This window comes from Taudactylus pleione, unplaced genomic scaffold (genome assembly GCF_031769625.1).
Source record: "Taudactylus pleione unplaced genomic scaffold, aTauple2 ptg000095l, whole genome shotgun sequence".
In the NCBI taxonomy this organism is placed as follows: Eukaryota; Metazoa; Chordata; class Amphibia; order Anura; family Myobatrachidae; genus Taudactylus; species Taudactylus pleione.
This window is the reverse complement of record NW_028284497.1, coordinates 25,786,518-25,811,942: the sequence shown is the minus strand read 5'-3', so window position 1 is coordinate 25,811,942 and position 25,425 is coordinate 25,786,518. Positions and strand designations below refer to the sequence as shown.

The window sequence follows — 25,425 nt, the reverse complement described above, 5'->3', positions numbered from 1 at the left end:
CCTATGTTGCTAATCATAAATAAAAATTATTTTACATTATGAGCCAAGTTTAATGTAGCTATTGCAGTAGATAATATATATATATATATATTATGTATATATATATATATATATATATATATAGTGCAAAATGTAATAGGATGAGAGTCTGGAGAATGTGAGAGCTTAGCAGTAATCTCTCACACTCTTTAAACTCGCCAAATGTAATAGAGTCTGAGAACATGCAAACCTGCATGTTCTTAGACTCAGAAAACTCTCATGATTTAAACTCTATTCCAGATGTTTTCCCATTTTGAAGATAAAGCTCAACCAATTTACTGCTAAACTGTCACATTTACTAAACTCTCGCCCTATTACATTTGGCCCATAATATTTTATATACAGTACTAAAGTTCACCAACCATTTTTCTTAATTCATAACCACTATTGATAGTACAATATCAGGAATTGTTAAACATTTTTCAGCTGACTTTTGAGTAAAATCCACATCTTCTGCCAATGCTATGCATTATTTTATTAACAACCACGGATAGGAAAACAATAATTTTTTTATTTTAATGTTATTTATAACATATTCACATTCAAGGGTGGTTCATTAAATAAGGTAGAGTAACAAGGCCTCTCATTGCGTAAGTTTATTCTACTAGTACATATACGTTAGATGTGCGCTGACCCCCGTGTTTTGATTTTGGCTTCAGATCTGGATTCATCTTCATGTTTTGGTTTTGGTTTTGCAAAACCACCCTCAAGTGTTTTGGTTTTGGTTTTGGTTCTGGGTATTTAAAAAAAAAAAATACTGTATTAACAAAAAAATATTAAAAACAGCTAAAATCATATAATTTTTGCAATCCAAAATCCAAAATTTGGATTTAAAATCCAAATTCCTAACCATGGGAAGATCAGAACTGCGACTTGAATCTATCCGGATATCTTCAGGAGATTATAACCGAGACTTGGATCTGTCCAGATTCACAAAATTCGGGTGGATTCGAATTTCTGGAGAATTAACCGCACATTTCTAATTTATACAGTACGTATAATCTATAGTATGGCTTTAGCACAGATTATATTTCCACAAAGTCCTCATACTTGTCTAAGCATTTGTTCCAAAGGTACACCAAGGCATCTCTCCTGTCATAGAAGAAATCGGTATCAAGCATACTCAGCATGAATGCTTTTTTCTGTACCCCAGTTGCTCATGAATGATGTAGTGCACAGTACCCACTGAGATGTTCAGGTTATGGCTCAGAGTGGATAAGACCCAGAATCTGGGATAAATCAGAGAAATATGTAACTGTACAAGGGATTGGGGAACAAGGAAGGGGTCACATGCACAGCAGATCAAACAATATATCGCAATAATAAATATACCTACAATAATATAAAATTTGCTCAAAGGAAGGTGCTTCCTGGAGTAAATAATATACTAGTAAGCACATCATTAATGATAATCATTACTAATGTTACACACCCCTTTTACCTATTATATTAGCTACTAATATCACTACACCTCATTATAACTTCATTCGCACACTGCTTACCTTTTCACATATGATCCAGTCAGTGTGATGCTAATTTCCTATCAATATTTAGGTATATAAATAAGAATGACAACCTTTTAGGATGCTGACTTTTATACGTATTAAGTTACTTTTACTTATTTTTGTTTTTTACAGTCATAATTACTAAATAAAAAACACTTAACAACAGCTTCTACATACAAGACCACATATGTATTAGAATTAGGCAACCGGTATAATACGTGAGTACTATGATAACTATGGTACTAATTCTCACATTTTATCAACAGTTCATATCACAATTGTATTTTTTCTGTATAAACTACATATTATGTCCAATTGCAATTGATTAACCATCAAACAAATTGGTGCCACATAAACTTACCATCTAGTTACATTTGCTCATTGTAATCATCCAATACTACTATATGAAGATACTGTTTGTAAAAATGGATACATCTCCCTAAATGTGAGTATTTCATAATGTGGTATTAGAGCAGGAGATGCCATATGACCAGCCTAATACACCCCTACATTATGCCCGTTTCATATAGGCTGTAATTGCTATCACTCAACTCCTAAGTAAATGTATTGTGACGAGCCTGATACACACTCAGCACCCAACACATTTGGGACAAATATGAGGTTTGTGGTTACAGCATTTTAGACTGTAATTTTTTTACACTCGATTGTATTGTTTCTATTTTGCACCCCTATTTTGTCCATTCACTCCATATCCCCTTTTTCATTTCCACAATGGAATATCTCCTTCATCCTTTTTTTTATTTATTTACACATACATATTTTTTCTTTTATATTCTTGTGGCATTACCAATTTTTGGTAATGCCACAAGATACTAATACTAATAGTTTGTCCTATTCTCAGTATGAGGTGGTGTCTAAACAATATTTCTGCATTGTGCTATTTGCTGAAAAATTATTATATTGGCAAATTATTCTCATTACCAATACTGCCCTTACCGCTTTTCTTGCTCTGATTGTGTTCTATATCATATATTATTGCTTGTTGTTACCTATTAATTGATAGACATTAAAAGCTATATTTTATAGCTCATTTTGCAAAGAAGTGTACCCCAATAGTGAAGTACTTTTTGTCTTTACCTGTTTACTACTGTAATATATTATTTACTACAGAGAGCACCTTCCTGTGAGCACAATTTATATTATTGCAGGTTTATTTATTATTGTGGTATTTTGATTGATCTCCTGTGAATGTGACCCCTTCCTTGCTCCCCAATCCATTGTACAGTCATTTTTTTACACTGCAATTTAGTGTTGACCTAGCACATGACTCTCCCAACTCTAAATCTCTCTGCACATTTTACTTTTTCCCCAAATACATTACAACTTGGCTTTGCAAGGAGCAATGTTACTCTCTTTTTTTGATTTTCTCCCTCCGAACCGTAGCTATATCTGCATATTATTTTCCATGAAAACCATCTGTACATTATTTCACTTAAGACTAATAAATACCTATATCTTTATATTGGGAATTCAATTATTTTCACGGGGATGTAGCTTCCATAGTGCTCAGAGCTATTCAATTGACTGTATCGCATGCTAGCTGCATGTTTACCGCTTGGGCAATTGAATAGCTCTGGGCACTTAACCCTGGAGCTAGATCTCCACGAAGAAAATTGAATTCCCCACTTAATGTTATATATTATATATTTTAATAATTGCATGATGGGTAAAACCTTAGTTTCTAAATAGGGCTTAAAGTGGAAAAAACTCCACCTAATGGATAAGATTTGTGTGAATTTTCTGTTTTGCAAATGTGTGAATTCCCAATTGACAAACAAATTAAAAAAATTTCTGCTGTCATATAAATGGTCTGTCACAACTCTCGGGTGGATTGTGAATGCGGCCCATATTTAGGGAATTGGCTAGACCTATGCCTGAGGCGTGGAGTCTAATGTGCCGGCGGTATTCACTCGCAAGAAGAACCAGATATCAGGAGCAGTACAAGGGATCAGACAAATTTGGAGCCACAAACAAGCCATGGTCAAGATCAGGATAACAGGTAAGTACTGGAACGCTGGAGATGGTATGGAGCCTATACTCTGGTACCTGTCTGGTGCCAAAGACTTCCTTTAATAGAGTAAATTCAAATCTTGTACCTTGAAGAAGTTTTACACAAATGCCTTTTTACCATCTTCCAGATCCTAAAGAATCGATTCACTGTACCGCGTACGGTTGGAAGTGATACTGGCTGAAGGCCTGGTAACTCGGGTAACACTGGATGCAGACCATACTGAACAAAGAATGGAGTGTGTCCCGATGCCTCATGGTACAGGTTATTCTGGGAAATTCAGCCCAAGGTAGCAGAGAGACCCAGTCATCTTGATTGGCTGAAACATACATCCTAATGAATTTTTCCAATTATTGGTTTACTCGTTCAGTCTGGCCATTACACTGGGGATGATAGGCCAAAGAGAAGCTCAGGTTGATGCCAAAGCACCTGCATAATTCTCTCCAGAACTTAGAGGTAAACTGTACCCCTCGGTCAGAAACAATGTCTTTAATAAACCCGTGTAACCTAAATATTTCTCTTACAAAAATCTCTGCCATCTTTGGTGCTGAAGGTAGACCTTTCAAAGGAATAACGTGAGCAGCCTTGGAGAACCTATCCACCACCACCAGAATTGTGTTGAACCCTTGGCATGAAGGCAGATCAGTCACAAAGTCCATAGAAATGTCAGTCCAAGGGCAATCAGGCACTGGTAGTGGCAACAGGGAACCTGATGGAGAGTATGGTGGAATCTTGTGCTGAGCACAAATATGACAGGCTGCCACAAAGTTCTTTACATCCTGATGTATCATCGGCTGTGATGAATGCACCCACTGAAGTAGTTTAGCTGGGAGTTCTGAGGCTATGAATGTTTTCCCCAGCGGAATCTTGACCCTCTTGGTGGCTGCTATGAAATAGGCAGGGTTTAGAATGGCCTTATCCTCCTTTACTTCTTTCATTTCAGCAGAACTAAATGCTCGAGACAGGGCATTGGCCTTGATGTTCTTATTACCCGGCCGGTAAGTAATCACTAGATTAAATCGAATGAAGAATAATGACCATCTGGACTGATGATAATTTAGACAGTGAGCTGTCCTAGGGTATGTCAAATTCTTATGATCGGTGTAGACTGTTATGGGAAATTTAGCTCCTTCTAACAAGTATCGCCATTCTCGTAGAGCCAGTTTGATAGCAAGTAGTTCTTTATCACCAACAACATAATTCCTCTCTGATGTAGAGAACTTTTGGGTGAAGAACCCTCAGGGGTACCACTTATTTCCTTTATCTTTCTGTGACAGGACTGCCCCAACCCCAACCGTGGAAGCGTCCACCTCCATAAAAAATGGTTGGTCACAGTTAGGTTGTCTCAGGATGGGAGCAGCGATGGAAGAGTAGTTGCTGATGAATTGGTGGTAGAAGTTGCAAAAACCCAGGAAGCATTGTATTGCTTTCAATCCAACTGGGAGGGACCAGTTGACAACAGCAGCAAGCTTCTCTGGGTCCATTCAAAGGCAGGAACCCAAAATGATGTAGCCCAGAAATGTTAGTTTATTTTGTTCAAAAGAGCATTTCTCAAGTTTGCAAAAAAGCTGATTTGCTCAGAGTCGTGAAAGCACCTCACATACATATGGGGTTTAACTTTCTATATCTTCAGAAAATATTAGGATATCATCCAAATATACTACTACGTATTTATACAACAGATCCCGGAAAATATGATTCATGTATTTTTGAAAATACATCTGGAGTATTAAAGGTATCTTCCACTTGTCTGCAGATCGGATTCTGATTAAATTGTAGGCCCCATGAAGATCTAGCTTAGTGAAAATCTTTGCTCCCTTAATCCGATCAAAGAGTTCTGAATTCAGAGGTAGAGGAAACTGATCCTTGATAGTAATGGCATTCAGGCCCCGGTAATCGATGCATGGTCTCAATCCCCAATCCTTCTTTTTAACAAAAAAAAGACCAGCTCAAGCAGGTGATTTAGACTCTCTGATAAATCCACTATCCAGGTTCTCTGTAATGTATTCAGTAACTGCCTGGGATTTGGGAAGTGAGAGGGGAAAAATTCTTCCACGAGGTGGGACTTTTCCAGGCAATAAATCTATAACGCAATCCCACTCCCGATGAGCAAGAAGCATCTCCGCGGCCTTTTTGCTGAACACATCTCTGAAGGACTGGTATGGTGCTGGAAGCTGATCTTCTGAAGAGACAACTGAGGACCGAATGATGCGATGAGGTAGTTTGACAGATAATAAACAGGACCCTCAGCATTGAGAACCCCATGACAGGATTTGAGGATCTCTCCAGTCCAGAACTGGGGCATGCTTGCGAAGTCAAGGAAGACCCAAGATAACAGGACTTTCGGCTGACGGGAGGATATAGAATGTTATTGATTCTTGATGAAGAAACCCTATTTGCATGGTGATTTCTGTTGTCCGCGAGTGAATAGTAGCCATGGGAAGTTTATTTCCATCCACGCCAATGATGCTAAGGGGTTTTGCAGCGGTATGCTAGCAATACCTAACTCTTGGACCTTTTTAGCCGTGATGAAAATGCCATCAGCACCCGAATCTAAGAAGGCTTTGACTTCTTCAAAGGAAATTCTAACAACCAGGGTTACATTGATGGAAAACTGGGAAGTAACTTTGTCTTTTGGGGTGTAATTCAACACACCTAAACTGACCACCCCTCGATCATTTAGGACTCCTCATTTCCTGGATGCTTTGGACAGCCAAAGAGAAGGTGGCCTGATTCACCACAGTACAAACAAAGTTTATTTTTGAACCTCCTTTCTCTTTCAGCGGCAGGAAGGGAAGATTTCCCAATCTGCATGGGTTCTTCTGGAGACTCAGTAGGTGCCATGAATCATGGATCCAGCTTAAAAGTGAAGGGATGAGACTGTTCCTTTTCTCGTGCTCTCTCTCTGTGGTGAAGGTCTACTCGGATACACAAGGAGATCAAGTCGTCCAAGAAAGCTGGCAATTCCCTGGATGTGAGGACATCTTTAATTTGATCTGACAGTCCGTGCATAAATGCGGCAACCAAGGCTTCATTGTTCCATCCCAACTCTGAAGCAAGGGTTTGAAACTGTACGGCATACTGTCCCGCAGATTGGTACCCCTGTTTCAGCTGCAAGATAGCCGACCCTGTGGAGGATACTCGCCCAGGCTCATCAAAGACCTTCCAAAAAGCTCTCAGAAACTTGGCACTGTTGTTGACAAGCGGATCATTACTTTCCCACAATGGAGAGGCCCAAGCCAATGCTTGACCTGACAATAGCAAGATTATATAAGCCACTTTTGTCCTGTTTGAAGGGAAACTTGCTGCCTGTACTTCTAACTGGATCAAGCACTAGTTCAGGAACCCACGACAGCCTGTCGGATCCCCATCATACTTTGTTGGATTTGGAATCCGTATTGGTGCGGAAGCCCCTGCGGCTGGTGCCATAGTAGATGGACCTGGGTGTACCAGAGGTGTTTGAGCAACACTGACTTGCTGCATCAGTGTCTCCAAACACTGCATAATCTGAGCCTGGTCTTGTTCTTGCATCTCGACAAGTAAGTTCTCGAGCAGGTCTCGTGGTGACGGATTACCAGTAGCATCCACATTTTTTGGGCCTGAGTATTCTGTCACAACTCTCGAGTGGATTGTGGATGCGGCCCGTATTTAGGGAATTGGCTAGACCTATGCCTGAGGTGCGGAGTCTAATGTTCTGGCGGTATTCACCATGGACCTTCACAAGAAGGTATGGACTTGGCTGCATCCGACAGGTCACGGTCCTCAGGTGCTGGTGAACACTGGATGAGGTGAGGTGCAGAAGAATAAACATAGTCAACAAGCCGGGTCAAAACCAAACAGATGAGACAGTACCAGGGAGCAGACGTAAACGGGTCACAGGGAGTAGCCGAAGTCAGAACCAGATATCAGGAGCAGTACAAGGGATTAGACAAATTCGGAGTCACAAACAGGCCAAGGTCAAGATCAGGATAACAGGTAAGTACTGGAATGCTGGAGTATGTTATGGAGCCTATACTCTGGTACCTGTCTGGTGCCAGAGACTTTAATAGAATAAGTTTAAATCTTGTGCCAAACATGACTTCACGTTTGGTGCATCTGTCACTTTAAATTTCTTTGCAGGTCATTGTGCGCACTCCTAGGAGAGCCGCGGCCACCTGCACTTCCAGCCAGCATGAGTGGGACCCGGAGCGAACATCATGGCAGCAGGTGCAGGGGACTCCCCACCCGCTGCCTGCCGCCATCGGAGATTCCAGTGCTGCTGGGCCCGGTAAGTGGTAGCCGGTGTCTGGTGCACTGTGACATGGTCGCTATCAGGAATGACATGGTATATACTATATATAAACTCATATCAAGGAGTATAAATATATATAAACAGTTATAATGTGATAAAATTAGTGTAATGTAATAAATATAACTGTTTATATTGATATGAGTTTATATATAGTATATATCTTGTCATTGGAAGCATTTTTTAATGAAGGTTACTTATATGCAATATGTGTGGATGCTCATAGATGTAACTCTAATGGTATAATTATTTATTTATTTATCCAGAATAATCCTGCTTGTCCTTTAAAACATGGTGGCGTCCACTAATGTGTTAAGACCACAACAAAATGGCGCCCGCTATAGATAGCAACACACTGGGCTTTGAAATACACATTCATGGCCAAATATTATAATGTTAGCTCTGTTGAGCACTAGATGCAGGTGGTACTTCTGCCCATAGTCACTGCATGATGTGTATAAACTTCCGCCCGCCGGACCCTGACTTCCGGTTTCGCGCTGGACATGGACTTCCGATTGATGCTGAAAGCCATGTACAGTGTGATTAAGGGCCTAATAGGTTGGGGTATAAATACCCTTAATGGGCACCTTGTTTACTACCCCTAAGTAAGCCATCTATTGGCGAAACGCATTGGTTTACATTCACCTCTACACACTTCTACCTACTTTTATAGATTCTGAGACCAGACTTTATCAGATAAGCCAAAAAACTCTGTTTGTTCATTGTCTACTGTTTATATTTGTGCTGAGAATAAATGTTTATAATTTACACTAAAATACTGCACTATGGAGTCTTATATTTACTGAGGTTATGAGCTGAGACTGCACTAAGCAGGGGTTGGAGAATAATCACCCAGGAATATCGTATACTGGAGATAAAGACCTCTGCTGATATATTAATAATTAGCATCTATCTGGTACACATAATTCAAATCTAAAATTGTGTTTATAGAATTCTAAACTACTACACTAGTAGGCGCTTGTTCTTTGCCCCATTCACTGAAGGTTTTCTGCAACGTATCACCCAACAGTGTTTTTGAAGAACTGAGCTACCACCCATGGAGGAGAGTGGGAAGTGTGACTTTATATTGTGATTCAAGACTGTGTTATTCAACAGTTCTTCAAGCAAGTTTAGCCACTTTATTACTATAAGTAAGTGGCGCCCATACTCTGACTCACTATATTACCATCTAAAGAGATGTCGACGTTAGCAAATCAAACTTGGCTAATGTAAAGATTTGTCAACTATTACAAGTCATTTTGTTTATTACAATGGACACTTCTATATGTATGAAGAAACAATATTATTTTAAGACTTTTTTGCTATGCTGGATTTATATTTAATATCAAATACATTTTTTCAAAAAAGTAAAAATTTTTTATAGATTGTATTCAGCTAAAGGTAATTAGTTTTTTCATATTTGTTAGGGTGACTTGGATTTAGCTTGATTGAGCATTTCTCTACACATCATTTAACTTAAGACTAAGGACCTCATTCAGAGTCGGTTGAAGCGGCCGCACTGTCGTACGGGAAAAGGGGCCGGATATTCAAATGATTCCCTCGCAAGTTGCGTCCCTAAGTTCGGATCGGTAGCTGGCCGACCAAGGGGAGGAAGCGGTCGGAATTAAAATAAATACGCCCCCTTCTCGTACGCATTGCACGTCATCTCCGGGCATATAAGGATTAATTGAGACCATCGGGAACCATCGAAACTGGTCGTAGAGCTTAAGGTTGACCATACCCTCTCTTAAGCTCTACGATCATGTCAGTGTAAAAACCTCCCATGTCACATGTGCCAAGATGCTACTTTGTTAATTATGCACTCCCATAAACCGTATGCACTCCCATAAAACGCCGTTCGCATAATTAGGCACGCCTGCGTTCGGATCTCCACTCCCTCGTTTTCGAGCACCTTCCCCTCTAACCACCCACAAACGCCTCATTCTGTCACTCAAACTACCGACCTGGTTGTGTTCAAGGAGAGAGAAATTTCTGATCGTAGCGGCTAGTTTGCGCACGAGCATTGCGAACTTTACGCATGCACAGTATAGCGAACATCGGTGGCGTACGACCGTGCGGCCGCAACAACCGACTCTGAATGAGGTCCTAAGTACCTACAGTATATCATTATATTGTTAAAGCTAATTGCTTGACTGGCAAAATCATAACATCTAAATAGGGCTTTAAAGTGGAACCAATGTAAGAAAATGCAATGCACTTGTTTTAAAACTCCTGAAGAAAGTGTTTTCTAATAGTGAAATGTTTGGACAGTACTGGAATGTGTTTACATTGTTATTATGGGGTCCTTTTATTATCACTTAATTTCTACAATAGCAGGTGAAAATTTATATTTTTACCTGCTTTTGTATAAATTAAGTTTTGGGCCATTTATCACAAAAGTAAAGCAGGCGATAGCACAGATACAGTATCTCCTGCTTAACTTTCTCTCCCGATGTGGCCTGCTGTCCCCATACACTAGTTTGGGGACCTAAATTCATCAAGCTCTGAAAATACAATATTTTTGGAGCTTGACTGCTCTCACTGCATTCACCATCTAGGAAGGCAATGGGGCAATATTTTACTCATGTGAGTGCCAGACCAACGTGTTTTGATTTTGGTTCTAATCATTATGTTTTGGTATTGGCAAAACCACCCTCAAGTGTTTTGGGTTTGGTTTGCTTTTGGTTTTGGATCTGAATTTCTTTAAAAATTAATAAAAACAGCTAAAAATCATGTAACTTGGACCTGTTTTCGTTCCTATCATATTATTATTATAAGAAAAAGAATATTAATTACCAGTCATTCCCAGTCAATTTTGACCATCTCACAATATTGTTTTCACCCATATTGGCTGCAGCAAGCTGGCTGGCTAAACTAAGTGACAGAGCAGTTGCACAAAGAAACAAATGGCAGTTTAAAAGAATATGAAAAACAATTTTAAGTCAGTGCGTCTTACTTAAAGTTCACTTCTAACAAACATACACAAGAGCCTGTTTGCACTGCATTGCAGCTAGTGTCTGACAAACAAACACACAGTGACAAAGATACCTGCAGTCTTTTACATGCTTTCCACCCACTCCATGTGCCCACAAATTTCTCTAATGGTAACTAATATATAGTATTGCAGCAAGAACTACAGCCCATACACTCTCCTGAATTAGGAGGAAGGGACTGACATGCAATCGAAAACACGCAAGGTCCATTTTTGAGATCCCAGATCCTTACTTGGCGAGGAGACTCGAGCCGTGACTTGGTTCTACTCTGAGCCCAAAGTGATCCAAGCTGGGACTCTGTTCAACTTGGAACCTCAAAGTTCGGGTGTGTTCGGTTTTCATCAAAATTTATCTGCTCATCTATAATATATAGTGTATACTAACATTGGGCTCACGTCTGTACCATATGCCTGAACTGCTTCCAACTGTCACTCCACAAGTGTAAACAATATCATCACCCACAGAGGGACTACGTAGAGAAAGGCAGCTCATCACTGCCTCACTGACAGCAGCACATTTCTGAGAGTAAAATTACAACTTTTATTCACTTACACTACCATTTAATGTTTAGTCATTAAAGATAAGTAAAATTAAACTGCCTATACTGAACTACTTTTTCCTCCTATTCTTTATCTGTTTAATCTCCATGTAGAACTATTTTGTCACAACAGGGGCCATTTTATAAGATAGATATACCACTTATGCACTGATATACGCCTGCTGTGACAGCACACCCAAGCTTTGACAGCACACCCAAGAGTGGTATATCTATCACACACATGTGTATATATACTGTATGTATATATATATATATATATATATATATATATATATAATTTTTTTTTTTGAGATGTAGTTTTCTTTTTTTATATTGAGAATAAGATTTTACAGATCATAGTAATTAATACTATGATCCACATGGTTCACTGTATGTTGTATAAATATTTACACAACATTTAAAGTAAGGTAAGCACCTATCATAGTGCATGCAGCCATTGTATAGAAACACAATCACATATCTTCTGTGTTCAGAGCCACATGCAGTACAATGGCAGAAAAAGCATTACAGGGCCCACTGTAACAAGAGGACCCAAGGTGTCACACTTTATTTTTCACTATGTGCATCTGGAAGCAAAAAATAATAATGAATGGCTGTAAATGAATCTATCAATACACTTTAGAGTTGCTTAATTTGGATGTTAATGACAAAAAGACATTGCACACCTTATAAATATGCATGCTGAAGAGCGCTAGTTAATAATTTATTCAATCCTAAAAGCTAGGTCTTCTGTGTTTACAATGGGCTGTTGCATGAGAAAGCTTATTAATACTGATAACAACAGCCGTATAAAAACAATGCATTAGCTTTTCTAAATTTAGATATTATAGTCAGAGTTAATTAAGTCTGTTAATATTTGTGCTATCACCCAGACTGGTGTCATTTGAGCATAATCATAAACAGATACTGAAAGAGATTTGTGAATGCAGGAGAAAAAGCCATAATACATAAGTAAAACATCAGTCTTGTGTTAACATAATTTAAGCTGCAGTGTTTGCTTTATGCTCAGGCTCTTTGCCGTACATTTGCCTCCTCTGTTCCTCCTGCAGAGACTGCAACATATTAATTCTGCATTCCAACCTCTGTCTCCATTCTTCTCTTAGTCTGAAATAGGCCAAATGTACAAAAGAAATAAGAAAATTAGTATTTTTTACATTTTCAATTATTTCACATGTTTATTATAACATTATAATACAAACAAGCAGCATAACATTGGATGTCTGAAATTTGTTTTATATAAAGACAGGTTTGCTTGACAACACAATCTTCTTCTTCCTGCATCAGTTTGACAGCTCTTTCATTTATCTGCCAGTTTGCGGCTTCCCACTTGCCTCCTGCTCGCTAACATAATCACACAAGTATCTCAGTTACTTCAATAAGATCAGCATACTCAGCAATTCAGTAGGCTGATTGGTTACTGGTTATTTTATCGGTACCAGCTTCAAAGCTGGGGCAATGTGGATGAGCAACAAATTAAGACTGATAACAGATAAGTGGCCACTAATACAGTATCATACGCACACTTTACTCAGAGAATCATATTTCTTAGAAAGGATGGTGACTACAGGCTTGGCACTTGTCATCTGTTGTTAGAATAGCATGCTCTCTTGTGTGAGCATTCTCATAGTTTTATACATCATAACTTTATATTGTATTGCTATAATAAGAGGGATAAAGAAGGTATTTTGTGACCACACCTCCTATATAATGTAATGCCAGCCCATTTTAGAATATGAGTACATTCAAAGTCACTTTGCAGGTCTGTGAACTGTATGACAGTAGCTTTGTGGTGTTATATGGTCAATAAACACTTTGGGGTTTTATATTTTATATCTTTATTTTACAACCATTCTGTGTTTTTTTTTTTAAAGAAGACTTGTTGGTTTATCCTTGCCAGATATAATTATTCCCTATATTATACAGCAGTTTATACTTGGTTCATATGCACTTGTAATGTAATATATTTGTAATGTAGGGTTTGCATGACAATGTATTACAGTGGGTGCTTCCTTATCAAATAATGCTTCAAGGGAAAGACTAAAATGACAACCTGCTATCAGCACAGTTGATTGAAAACTATTTCTCGCCACCAGGCTTTGCATTAAAGTAAAGTGATATTGTGTGTGAGAAGTGACAGCAGCTTAAAAGGTATCCTAGCACCAAAACATATTACATATTTACAAGCTTTCTTGTCAGCATAAATTTGTGCATGTGAGGCTTGCAGGATGCTTACACAAATGGATATCATGTAGCAAGTTTATCAGCATGTTCCTCCTGGTTGTTAATGATGACAAGATGTGAAAGTGTGTATATTGCAGAAAATTCTAAGCACATACACTCATTTAATTAATACCTGTTGGTATATTGCTCATATGCACTTTATATGTATATATTCACATACAGATTGCTTTTTTTTTTTGAGTAATGGCAACGTAGTCCGCAGGATAGCGCCACAATAACATAGCCCCATAATAACATAGCCCCCTCTTTTCTACATCAGTGGAGGGAGTTGGGAATAGTAAAGACCGTCCAACTAAAAAACTCTGGGATTGGTTGTCAAGTGCGGCATTCACACAAGCAATAGCTGATCTATTGTACACACAATATTTATTTAAGTAAAGGCTAAGGTCAATGTTTGCTTAGACGTTGTCCTGCAGCTACAGAGTAAGAAGGAAAATAAAACAAGACACTGAGGGGGCGAATCGTTTTGTGGGCGGTGATAATTAATGGGCGCCCAGTGTTGCAATTCACTTGTTCTAGACACTCATTAATTCTTCGTGCCCAATTAGACTGGGTTTAGCCATGTAAAATTGCTAAACCCATCTAAAGTCCTGGTTGGGGTGCCCAAACTGGCACCCTAACCGTGGGTTTATTGCACATTTTTGCTCACACCCTCCTGTCGAGCGCCCAAAACAAACAGCCACAAAAAAAACAATGAAATCGCCCCCAGAGTAAAAATTCACTTGCTGAAACATAAAGTGCAGCTTACAGTTGTCACAAGCCGTGGCAGCGGCTTGTTTCCCACTGGCTCGGGACCTACACTGACTCACAATATTCAGAATCCGGTTCCGATGATTACCAAGCACCGGGGATGCTGCAGAGAGTGACTCATACTCCCATATGCTGCTGATTGGCTGCCCCTCCTATTTGTAGCTTCCAGATTCATTCCCCCTCGCCGGATATAGAGTTTTCTCCTACAGCTCGGTCTGGTTGTTCCAGCTATCCTCCGTGATTGTCTACACTTCAGCCGCTGCTTCTGTTTACCACTCTCCGTCTCCCTCCAAGCTGCCTTCCAGGCTTCAGCAGGTAGCTCAGTTATTCAGACTGTTGTTCCACTCTGCTCTGATTGCTGTTAGCTTGCTGTCTATTTTCACCATCCACATGCTGTGCTCAGTGTATGCAGGCTCAAGCCTTTGGGTCCGTGCTTCCTCTGTGTAATCAGCAGCTACAGCTTTCTAAGCCCTACTGTGTGTAATCAAACTGTACATTTACACCTGTACTATTTTCAGCCTGTTGTATCCTGCACTCCTGGCAGGCAACTCATCTAGCCAAGTTATCCTGCCCTCCTGGCAGGCAACTCATCTAGCCAAGTTATCCTGCCCTCCTGGCAGGCAGCTCTTCTAGCCAAGTTATCCTGCCCTCCTGGCAGGCAACTCATCTAGCCAAGTTATCCTGCCCTCCTGGCAGGCAACTCATCTAGCCAAGTTATCCTGGCCTCATGGCAGGCAACTCATCTAGCCAAGTTATCCTGCCCTCCTGGCAGGCAACTCACCTAGCCAAGTGATCCTGCCCTCCTGGCAGGCAACTCATCTAGCCAAGTTATTCTGCCCTCCTGGCAGGCAACTCATCTAGCCAAGTTATCCTGCCCTCCTGGCAGGCAACTCGTCTAGCCAAGTTATCCTGCCCTCCTGGCAGGCAACTCGTCAAGCCAAGTTATCCTGCCCTCCTGGCAGGCAACTCATCTAGCCAAGTTATCCTGCCCTCCTGGCAGACAACTCATCTAGCCAAGTTATCCTGCCCTCCTTGCAGGCAACTCATCTAACCAAGTTATCCTGCCCTCCTGGCAGGCAACTCATCTTGCCACTTTATCCTGCCCTCCTGGCAGGCAACTCATCTAGCCAAGTTATCCTGCCCTCCTGGCAGGCTTCTTTACAAGCAAAGTTTTCCTGCCTTTTTCTGGTGAGATACTTTTCCATTCTTTAAAACACTTACATAACAAAAGTACCAGTAAAGTGGTCTATTTACAGCTCCTAACTACCATCTCACAGGCTGTGTTTGAAAAATGACAGTTGGGAGCTGATTGGCTGGCACCTTATCACTTTTTACTCTGTCTCCTAACACTGCTTAGTAAATAGATCCCCTAGGTTACTGCCAACCTTCAATTTGGAACTACAGTACCGTATGTGGCTTTTCTCCAATTCCAGGATTGTATGTAGCATTAATTATAGATGAACAAATATTTATGTTCAAATCATAGACTTTTTTCACCTTCGCCCTATAGAATATTGTAAATATAATACAATGGTTATTGCATTTTATTTTAGATTTTGACATTTAAAAATGAAATTTAAAATAAAAAATTTTAATTTTGTTTCTCAAAGTTATCTGAAATGACCAAAATGTGATGTACAGTATAGTAAAATTAAACAGTAGCAGTGTTTACATGAAGTAATTTCATACATAGAGCATACTGTATTGACTGCAGTGTCCAAATGAAGCGATTATATGTATAGAGCATATGGACTGCAATGCTTAAATGTAGCAATATGAACAGTAGTATTTCAATTAAAATTAAATATATGCACTAACTTCAGGGTTAGTGATTATGGGGCTGATAGCAATTTGCACTCAACTACATATTGCTGGCAGATCTTGCTATTTTTAGAATGTGCATGCTCTGTAGCCCAGTGTATTCAACTATTCAACTATGAGCAATTACAGGGGAATTAGAGCAACCAGGGGCGGATTGGCCGTTACCTTCAGCGGAATAAATCATAGTGGGCCGACTGGTGGGGCCACTTGTTATCTGTAGCCCCGCCTCCAGAATCACATCGCAGGCTATCCCTGCTTTGTGTTTGCCCGTCGGCTGCCTGTCACAGCTAGTAAAGCGGTCAGCCGGTCTCATGCGAAGCAGCTTTCCTTTTAAGTCCCCACCCAGGGAAGGGTGCTGCTTCATATGCCAGGCAGGCACCACAGAGGTGGAGCGGGTCCACGGCTGGTGGCACTGGCAAGTAATTCATGGGTGATATTGTTTGCTAAGGGGAGATGATAATCTGTCTGTGGGGAAAGGGGCTATTCTGTGCTAAGTGAGGATGACTTGTGTGTGGGGGAAATGGGCTATTCTGTGCCAAGTGGAGTTGATCTGTCTGTGAGAAAGGGGCTGGGGAAACACAGGATAATGGCCCTATGGCCCTAGGGAGATGCAGAATAATGCCGCTTGGGAGACGCAGATGGTACCAAATGACCAAATATATTTTATTAATATAAATTTGTTTGATATGGGAATTTCCCATTTTGTCCTGCCCCAAAACTTCTGCTACTATGTATTATCTGGTTGAACCTCTGTTGCATGTTGATGACATTGGCTTTATTGCCACGCAAATAGGTGACTCAAGACACTGCCCGGCCAGTAACGATCAATTTTTTCAAAGGTTCCCCGCTGCAGAGAAATCATATAGGTAAGAAAATGCTCATTCACATGCTTGCTGTGCTTATTCACTGGAGAGAGGGACTGGGGGCAGGGCTTTCAGCTCCTGGATTGGTGGGAATGCCCCCAGCATGAGAAAATGGAGGGGAGTGGCTTGCAGGCATGGCATTTCACATTAGACCAAACCCCTTGCAACCAGGCCCCATCCATTTCGCGCATGCGCCTGTGGCATAGGGCCTCTTCCTGAGTTTTTTCCAGGGCCACATTAAATTACCAATCTGCCCCTGTGTGCAACTGGGTCGCATCTGCACTTGTGGCTGAAGGGGTGAAACTTAATGGCAATGGAGCTTTCATGTGGGTTGGGTATGGGATGCCGGCGCTCGGGATCCTGGTGGTCAGAATCCTGATGCCAGCATCCTGACAGGTTTAGGATACCGACAGTTGTTGGTCAGTATCATAAACCTCCATCTCTCCCTACCCTAACCCTCCCCCCGGTGCCTGAACCTAACCTCCTCACCTAGTGTCTAAACCTAACCTTCCCCTCCCCACACCCTAAACCTAACTTTGCCCCCTTAGTGCCTAACCTTAATCCTAACCCTCACCCTAACCACAGTACTTACCATTGGGATGCTGGTGGTCGGGATGCCGGTGCCGGGATTCTGACAAGTGTCGGGAATCCAGCGGCTGCATTCTAAGTGTTGGCATCCTGACTGTTGGGATAGTGATTGGATCCCCTTCCATACATAGGATAAGTTGATTGAGGGCATGTTGCAGGCATTTAGTCAGAATTGTGGGCTGATTTTGGCTGGATCTCTTGCACCAGGTTTAGGGCTAGTGCAAAAGTGCACAAATAGTGATGGTAACTATTGGATGAATAGGGGCTATGCGGCCGCAAAGATGCATGTAATATATAATATAGTGATATATTCAAAAGGATGTTTATTTAGGGAGGATACAATGGCAGAAGAATGCAGATAATCTTGGAAATGCAGGTACAGTACACCACTTAGAAATGCAGATAATCATGGTAAAGCAGATACACTTGGAAGTGCAGATACATTTGGAAATACAAATAACTTTTAAAAAGCAGGTACACTTGGAAATGCAGATAATAATCCAGAGATCATAATGGGAACAAGTCAGGAACAAATAAAGTCATGCATAACTGAACAAAGAAAATACAGAAGCAAACCTAAAGAATGGCAGAAGCTCCTTAGTTTGGCAGGCAAAAAACACAGGAGCTCACAGGAACATAAGTCCAGAAACATTGATGACCCAGCAAGGAGTGCTGGGATCAGGCAGATTAAATAGCTAGGTGTCAGGTATATTCCAGTAGTCAATCATCTAAAATCTGGCCACAAAACAGAGCAGCACCTCTGGAAAGATCCAGAACTTCAGCTCACATATCAGGAGGCCTGGTGACCCTTGGTGGCACCGAAACATATTAACAGGAAAAAGCAAAACAGAGCTCTAACAGTATGTAGTGTAAATTTTTGATAGATCAAGGATTATTTTGAAGGTAAAAAAATAATAACTACAAATGTCCTCATCCTCAACAAATGTAGCTGGGAGAACTATGCTTATAAAAGTTACCTAAAGCACAGACATAGTAAACTATAGAGTTGGTTTCTTCAGCCTATATAATACAAGTAACAAAACAAAAAGTGATATAGGGGAAAATGTAATGGAGTATGATTTTGGCAGCGAGTTCAAAATAATTTTGCCTCTACACTGTTGGATTAAGTAAATAGCAGTTTGGATTGTTAAATCACAAATCTGCTGCGGTTTAGCACAAACTATATGTGGTTTTATGAATACCACTGTCATTCTAGACCAGTGGTTCTCAAACTAAGACCCCAATGTTATCTATATAACACAAGTAACAAAACAAAAAGTGATAAGGAGGAAAATGTAATGGAGTACAATTTTGGCAACGAGTTCAAAATCATTTTGCCTCCAATCTGTTGGATTGAATACATAGCAGTTTGGATTGTTAAATTGCAAATCAGCAGCGGTTTAGCACAAACTGCATGTGGTTTTGTAAAATCCACTGTCATTCTAGACTACTGGTTCCCAAACTATGAGTCACGACCCCAATGTGATCTTGTGATGGAGTTGCATGATTTTTCTCTGAACCTGGCTCCTGGATGGCAGTAATGCACCATGAGTTGTTCGGTCATGCAATGTCAGTGGAAAGTAGTCAGGTGGACCTGCTGTAGCCGTGTCACTTGACTTCCTCCTCTGTACAGCAAGGGGAGGTAACAGTAGAGGCACATCCAATAGGGCTGTAGGATGAGGAAAGTGTGGCCTCCTACCTTACTGTGCAGGCTCCAGCTGCATTCAAATCCAGCTCCTGCAGTCAAGGCAGAAGGAGTAAAGTTGCCTTTCTACCCTTCTGTGTGGGCACAAGCAGCAGGCTCCAGCAACAGGCTAAAGTAGCAGACTCTAGTATCCAAATCTAGACATAACAGTAAGTGTGAGGGAGTTTAAGCAGTCTTATATAATATTAGGGGAGATTTAATGGTATTGGAGGTTCCTGATAGGCACATACGGAGCATATCTGATGCCATGTGTGGGTCTGTGGGGAAGTCTTATGCCATGTAAAGGATGTTTGGTGATGTCTGATGCCATGTGTGGGTCTGTGGAGAAGTCTGATGCCATGTAAAGGATGTTTGGGGATGTCTGATGCCATGTGTGGGTCTGTGGGGACGTCTTATGCCAGTAAAGGATGTATGGGGGTGTCTGATGCCATGTCAGGAATATGTGGGAATGTCTGATGCCACGTAAGAGGTATGTGAGCATTATTTTTCTAGCAGCACTGTTCTGTGGTTAATCACTTGGGTACTGTAAACATTTTGTTGTCAGAGGGGTCCCAGAGAAAAATAGTTTGAGAAATGCTATTTTGGAGGGTCCACAAATATCAATTTATGCTCCCACATCTAGGGATGCCTGGGCCAATGCTGAATAGTTAAATATATAAAAAAAAATGCCCTCTTTAATGTTTCAAATAATAATAATGTCCCTTTTTAATGTTTTTTTTTATTATTATTGCGCCCCTTTAACCTTATAAAACATGATTGCACCCCATTTAATTACATCCTTATTTTTAATTAGTAATATGTGGCCCTACATGTAATGTGTTATGTTTTTAGAATTTCAAATATTTTCTGTAATGTTGTAGCAATTTTACTTCTTTCTTGCTTTTCTTTTTGTTTTTGATGAAGTCCAAGAGGTTGAAAAAAACCCTGAAAGAGTGCAATGAACTGCTTGCTAGAGCATCCCGAACAAGAATAAGCTTTTTTTGGCAAGTCTGTCTACTTTATAGATACTGTAGGAAGCCATTCAGAGTTGTCTTTCAAAAGCCAATCAATAGAAGTCTCACGTATACAAAACAAAACTGTGTTAACTACATCAGTTTTTTTAGTCTAAATTGCAGTTCATATCACAATTGGAAATAGTAGTAACCAATGGAGTTTTCCTCTAAACATTCTAGAAGGACTGAGTACCAGAGAAATTTTTGGGTCAACATGTACTGATATGCAAACTGATGAAATTTGCCTGTATTTCGCAATCTGCGAAATCACCCATCTCTATGGGAAATTCCATTCAAGTAAGATTATTGTCTGTAAAATATTGTTTATTGCAATTCAAAATAATAGGTATAGCTAAATAATTGTATTTGGATAACTTTCTATTTAGCACATTTCAGCTCAGGCATTCATATACTTCTCAAAAAATCAATCATTTCTGAAAGGAAAAATGTTTTTGAGCTCGGCAATCACTTATATTTCCATTTGTTATAAATATATCAAAATCATTTCAATTTATAAGACAGACTACACTTAATAGGCATCATCAATATGTATATTGGAAGAAATGTCTCTCAGCTTCAGACAGGGAAAAATCTTCATTTATCAATTATAGAGATCAATTTTCTTTATCAATGATAAGTTTTCCATTTAATAAATATTGTTGTGTTTGCAATTTCTGTTTAGCTGAAGTGTCTGTAGCACATACCTTCAGGATTTATATATCTGTTTTTTTGCTTCAAAATAATGGATTTTCCAATATCTTCCAAACTAATTTTGATTTGCAACATAAGAAGTGTACAATACTTTATTAAATAAAATATTTTTTTTACAACATGTTACATATACAGTGTATTCTTCTTCAGGGATAGGAATGTGTTATTTATTTTACATTTTTTAATTTAATGATAGTTTGTTCTCAACACCAATCCAAGTGATTTATCTGAATTACATGCTTAATTAGAACCAAAAATCATCTGTGCCATTATCATGAATTAAATAGTTCCAGATCAAATTTTAGTCTTTATCATTAATGGAGGAAGCCACAAAATACTTACTTTGATAGAGCACTTTTGCTTCTCCTTACATCTTCAATTTGTAGTTCGAATGTTTGTTTTTCAATTTTCTTCTCAAAAAAGTTTTTTAACCCATCGGCATCATGGGACATTATCTCTCGACGTCCCAGAATTTTTTTGGCATCCATTCTCTAAAACAAAAGCAAATATATATTTATAGTAGCAATCAAGAAAATTACAAATATTGCAAAAGTAACACAAAAGTTTCTGTAATAGTAATTAAAAAGAAAGGTCTGTGTATTTGATGAGCATGGCCCTTTGTTAAAGTAGCCTTAATTTTAATTAATCAGCCTATATCTGGAAATTCACTTTGGGTGTTATTTAATATTGCGCCTAATTGACTACTTTGCGCATAACTAAGAGCATGTCTATTTTCTGTTTTTACATACAAGGTTACAATCTATAGGAAAATAGGAGTTAGTTACTTCTGGTAAGTGCTGCATATTGTATAATGTCCAGCTAGATTGCGATATGAAAAAATGTTTAGTGTGGTTATGTGATCCAGTAACACAGCTACATATTACATAGCACTGTCATTATCCTTTGAGGCAATCATGATACAAATTGATAACATAAAATTACATAAAACAAGTAAAAATCATCCTGCTCACAATAGCTTAAAAATAGTTGTGAGAAACAAATGATGCATAAATTAGTAGAATAATAATTGTAGCTGGTAGTGGGAAAAGTATACATAGCTATGCATGGCTACTATAAGGCACAAGCAGTATCAGATGCCAACAAAGCAGTGGTTGACATTTATATATTGTGAACCATGGTGTGGTACAATTGGTATGAGGAGATGCACTGGAAAATGCATACATAAAGCATGAATTAATCTTTGCGGAACAGTCAGCTGCTGGCAACCATAAGTGTCCTAGTTTTAGAAAAGGTTTCACTCTTGTACTTCACAGACACTACTGTGGTGATCCACCAGCTTAGACTAACTGTTTTTAACATTATGCTCACTTTTGTATTCAGAGCCAGAGTACTTGACCACCATGCTTGCAGAAGTTGTGGCACCAGGTACTGCCACAAAGAAGGCCACTGAGATAACCAAAGGAGGAACAGAGAGAGTAACAACAACTGCAGTTGAACTAACTTTGACCTGCACCTGAACTAAGATGGTAATCCAGTGGATCTTCAAAACATCCCTGTGCTAGGTGTGATGATCACACACCTTGGTACCACCTTAGCCTACTGCTTTCACTGTTTGATAGAGAAAACAAGTAAAAGGAAGGTAGAACACAGAGCTGACCTTAACTACAGCCATCTCTAACTTTCATTAATCTTGTTTCATATAAGTCCTCACATGCTCTCTCTGTATGGTAAGTCCAAAATAGCAATCAAATGTAGCGCTCAACGTGTTTCACTACATTTGATTGCTATTTTGGACTTACCATACCTTATTTACTTGGATATTTACTCTGACTCTGGACTGAATTATATCAGCGATTGCAGCAGTTTACTAACATCCGGAGGACCCATTTCAGCCTACACCATTGCGGTTATCCTGCTAAGGACTGAATGAACGTCTGGTATTCCAGAACCAGTAATATTGTGCTGCTCCATGAGTCGTATTATTTAGTTCTAGTGCTGGTACCCTAGTCCTTTTCTTTATATTCTATTGGGGCTGACACCCCTTTTCACCAGCTGCTCTCATACAGCGCTTTGGCCCTTTTACATTTTTTCTATTCTCATCCTGCCTGACCCCACAGCACAATTAGACATAAATGACTGTTTCCACCTACTGCAAATCCTCAAGACCTTTGACCTTCAAGATATAGTATTGGGTCCAATCTCTCGTTCTCTATCTCCACATGCCTCTACCTCACCTCTTTCCATTGGTGATCTCAAGGCTCTGTCCTTTGACCGCTTTTCCTCTCTCTGTACAATACTTATCTCAATGACCTAATCGCATTAAAAGGTGCGAGTTTACATAGGCAATACTCACACACATTTGCATAGTGTAGTAGCCTCAAGCTCAAAAGTTTGCAGGCTCTTACATTTGCGAGTCCCGGCACCAACTCGCACCTTCAAAAAATGTGAGAAGGTGCGAGTTGGATTTTAACTAAAACTTGAACCCTATTACATTTGGCCCTTAGTAGTTTTGCTGGTGAATCGGTGCATAATGTAGTGTACACTGTGTATGTATTGTGAAGTGTGCTTATACAGTATTAAGTTATACAATTTAAATTTTAGGGCCCACAGATACTAAACAGGTCAATAGTGAATTACCTGCAGTGCAGCCACTTGTGTCTATGGCATGGTGAACACAATTAAAGACATCATTCACCTTTATGGTAAATGTGAGACACATTCTTACTGAATGACAGAATATACCAAAAGAGAACATAATGTAATTTAGGAGCTTCCTACATTTAAGTGTGTATAGGGCATTCTTGCTTACTCTCCCGAAAGTGCTGGGAGGTTCCCGAATCCCAGGTGCTGCTCCCGGCAATGTGATTCGCGCTGAATCACGTCATCATATCAACGCCCCTCACTTTGCAATGCAAGTAATCTCGATATTGTATAATGGGGGTGGGGCCATGATGAAGCGATCGAGCAGTCACGTCCTCCGCGCCATGCCACTCACACGCTCCCTCACCACCCTCTTTAAACCACCATGCCCCCCCTCCCCCGCTGTGCCCACCTGGCTGCCCTTTCCCAGGGTGGTATAAGGAATGATCAATGATCTCTATAAAAATCAGTATGCAAATAAACTTATATTTTAAACAACTCTGTACAGAGAACAGTTGGTCATTCACATAGTCCCTGCCCCTTTGGAGCTTACATTTCCTACTACATGCACACACATATACACTAGGGATAATCTTGTTGTTAGAATCCAAATAACCTATCAGTACGTTTTTTGGATTTCGGGAAGATACCGGAGTACCTGGAGAAAAACCAAACACAGGGAGAGCATGCAAACTACACTCTCCACTATGCAAATTGTGTTGCTCCAGTTTAAAGATATTCACTAAAGGGTAGGTCTAATATTTGAACAGAGAGGCAGCTGTCCTAAAAAAAAGTGAACTGTTGAAAACTATGAGGACTGTACATACAGACAGTACTCAATATAATGAGCAAAGCAGAAATGCAGTGTGCAGCATCTGTTGAATGATTACCTTGATTACCTTGAGTAGCAGACAGTGCTATTCTCATAGTGACCACTAGGTTACTATTTTCATGACTGTGACCTGTGCGTTTAACTCCCTGCAAATGCTGCAAACAGTAAGGCACTGCGGGAGCAGTGGTGGATACTGTTGTTATGGGGCCATGAGAACCCTGCTTGTCCTGCTAATCTAGACAACACTGCTTTTCTCTTCATGTATATGTATATATACATTGTTCATGTTGCCATTACACAATAGGCCTGATTCTGGTCAGACACTATGCTGCTATTTATTGCAAAAGGCCGATGTTTTTATCTTGCGCATTTGTCTGTGTCATACCAAGAAATGTGTCCCGATTTTAATCATACAGAGTCAACAAATTGAGATGTGTAGTATAACAAATGTAAGGGGTGTTCCTGGACAGTCACTGGGAGGCAGGGATGGACTGAGGCTGCAAAGCAGCTCTGGCATTCCCTCTGTGTATGCGTGCAAAAGGGGCATGGCCTCATCTCAAGGGGGCATGGACTTGCCTCAAGGGGGCGTGGCCTCGCAGCACCCCCCCTCAGTATTCCTGGCCCAGCAGAGCGCCGGGAGGTGGAGCTGCACTGCTGGGGTTTGACAACGGACTGGCTACTGGTCCTTCTAGCAGTCGCCAGAAGTGCCAGATGGGCCCTACTGGGAGGTAACAGAGAGGAGGCTAAATAAACACACGCAGATATTGCGTCTATCGGAAGTGTCGCAGGCGTGTTGCTGAAAGCGGTTTAGTACAGAGACGCACAGCTGCTCACATAGGAGGCCATACTCAGATGGAGACACTACACTTGCCATAGGGCTGGTGCAAGTTTGATGGAGTGTCCAAAGG

The 25,425-nt window shown here is 40.1% G+C and overlaps 1 protein-coding gene across 2 annotated transcripts in view; it reads right to left on the bottom strand.

Moving 5' to 3' along the window:
* Positions 1–855: 855 nt before the first annotated feature.
* Positions 856–25,425, bottom strand: part of LOC148526686 (protein FAM240B-like) — a 37,047-nt gene continuing 12,477 nt past the window's right edge. The window contains exons 2-4 of one of the 2 annotated variants that reach the window (XM_088470272.1): positions 21,427–21,575; positions 12,437–12,517; positions 856–1,268 (exon numbers count right to left, since the gene is read on the bottom strand). In XM_088470272.1, coding sequence (XP_088326398.1) covers positions 1,163–1,268; positions 12,437–12,517; positions 21,427–21,572 — 333 coding nt within the window. In that variant the 5' untranslated portion in view covers positions 21,573–21,575 and the 3' untranslated portion in view covers positions 856–1,162. Of the gene's footprint in view, positions 1,269–11,979; positions 12,518–21,426; positions 21,576–25,425 lie in introns of those variants that run through there. The other variant, XM_088470273.1, reaches the window with a different exon arrangement.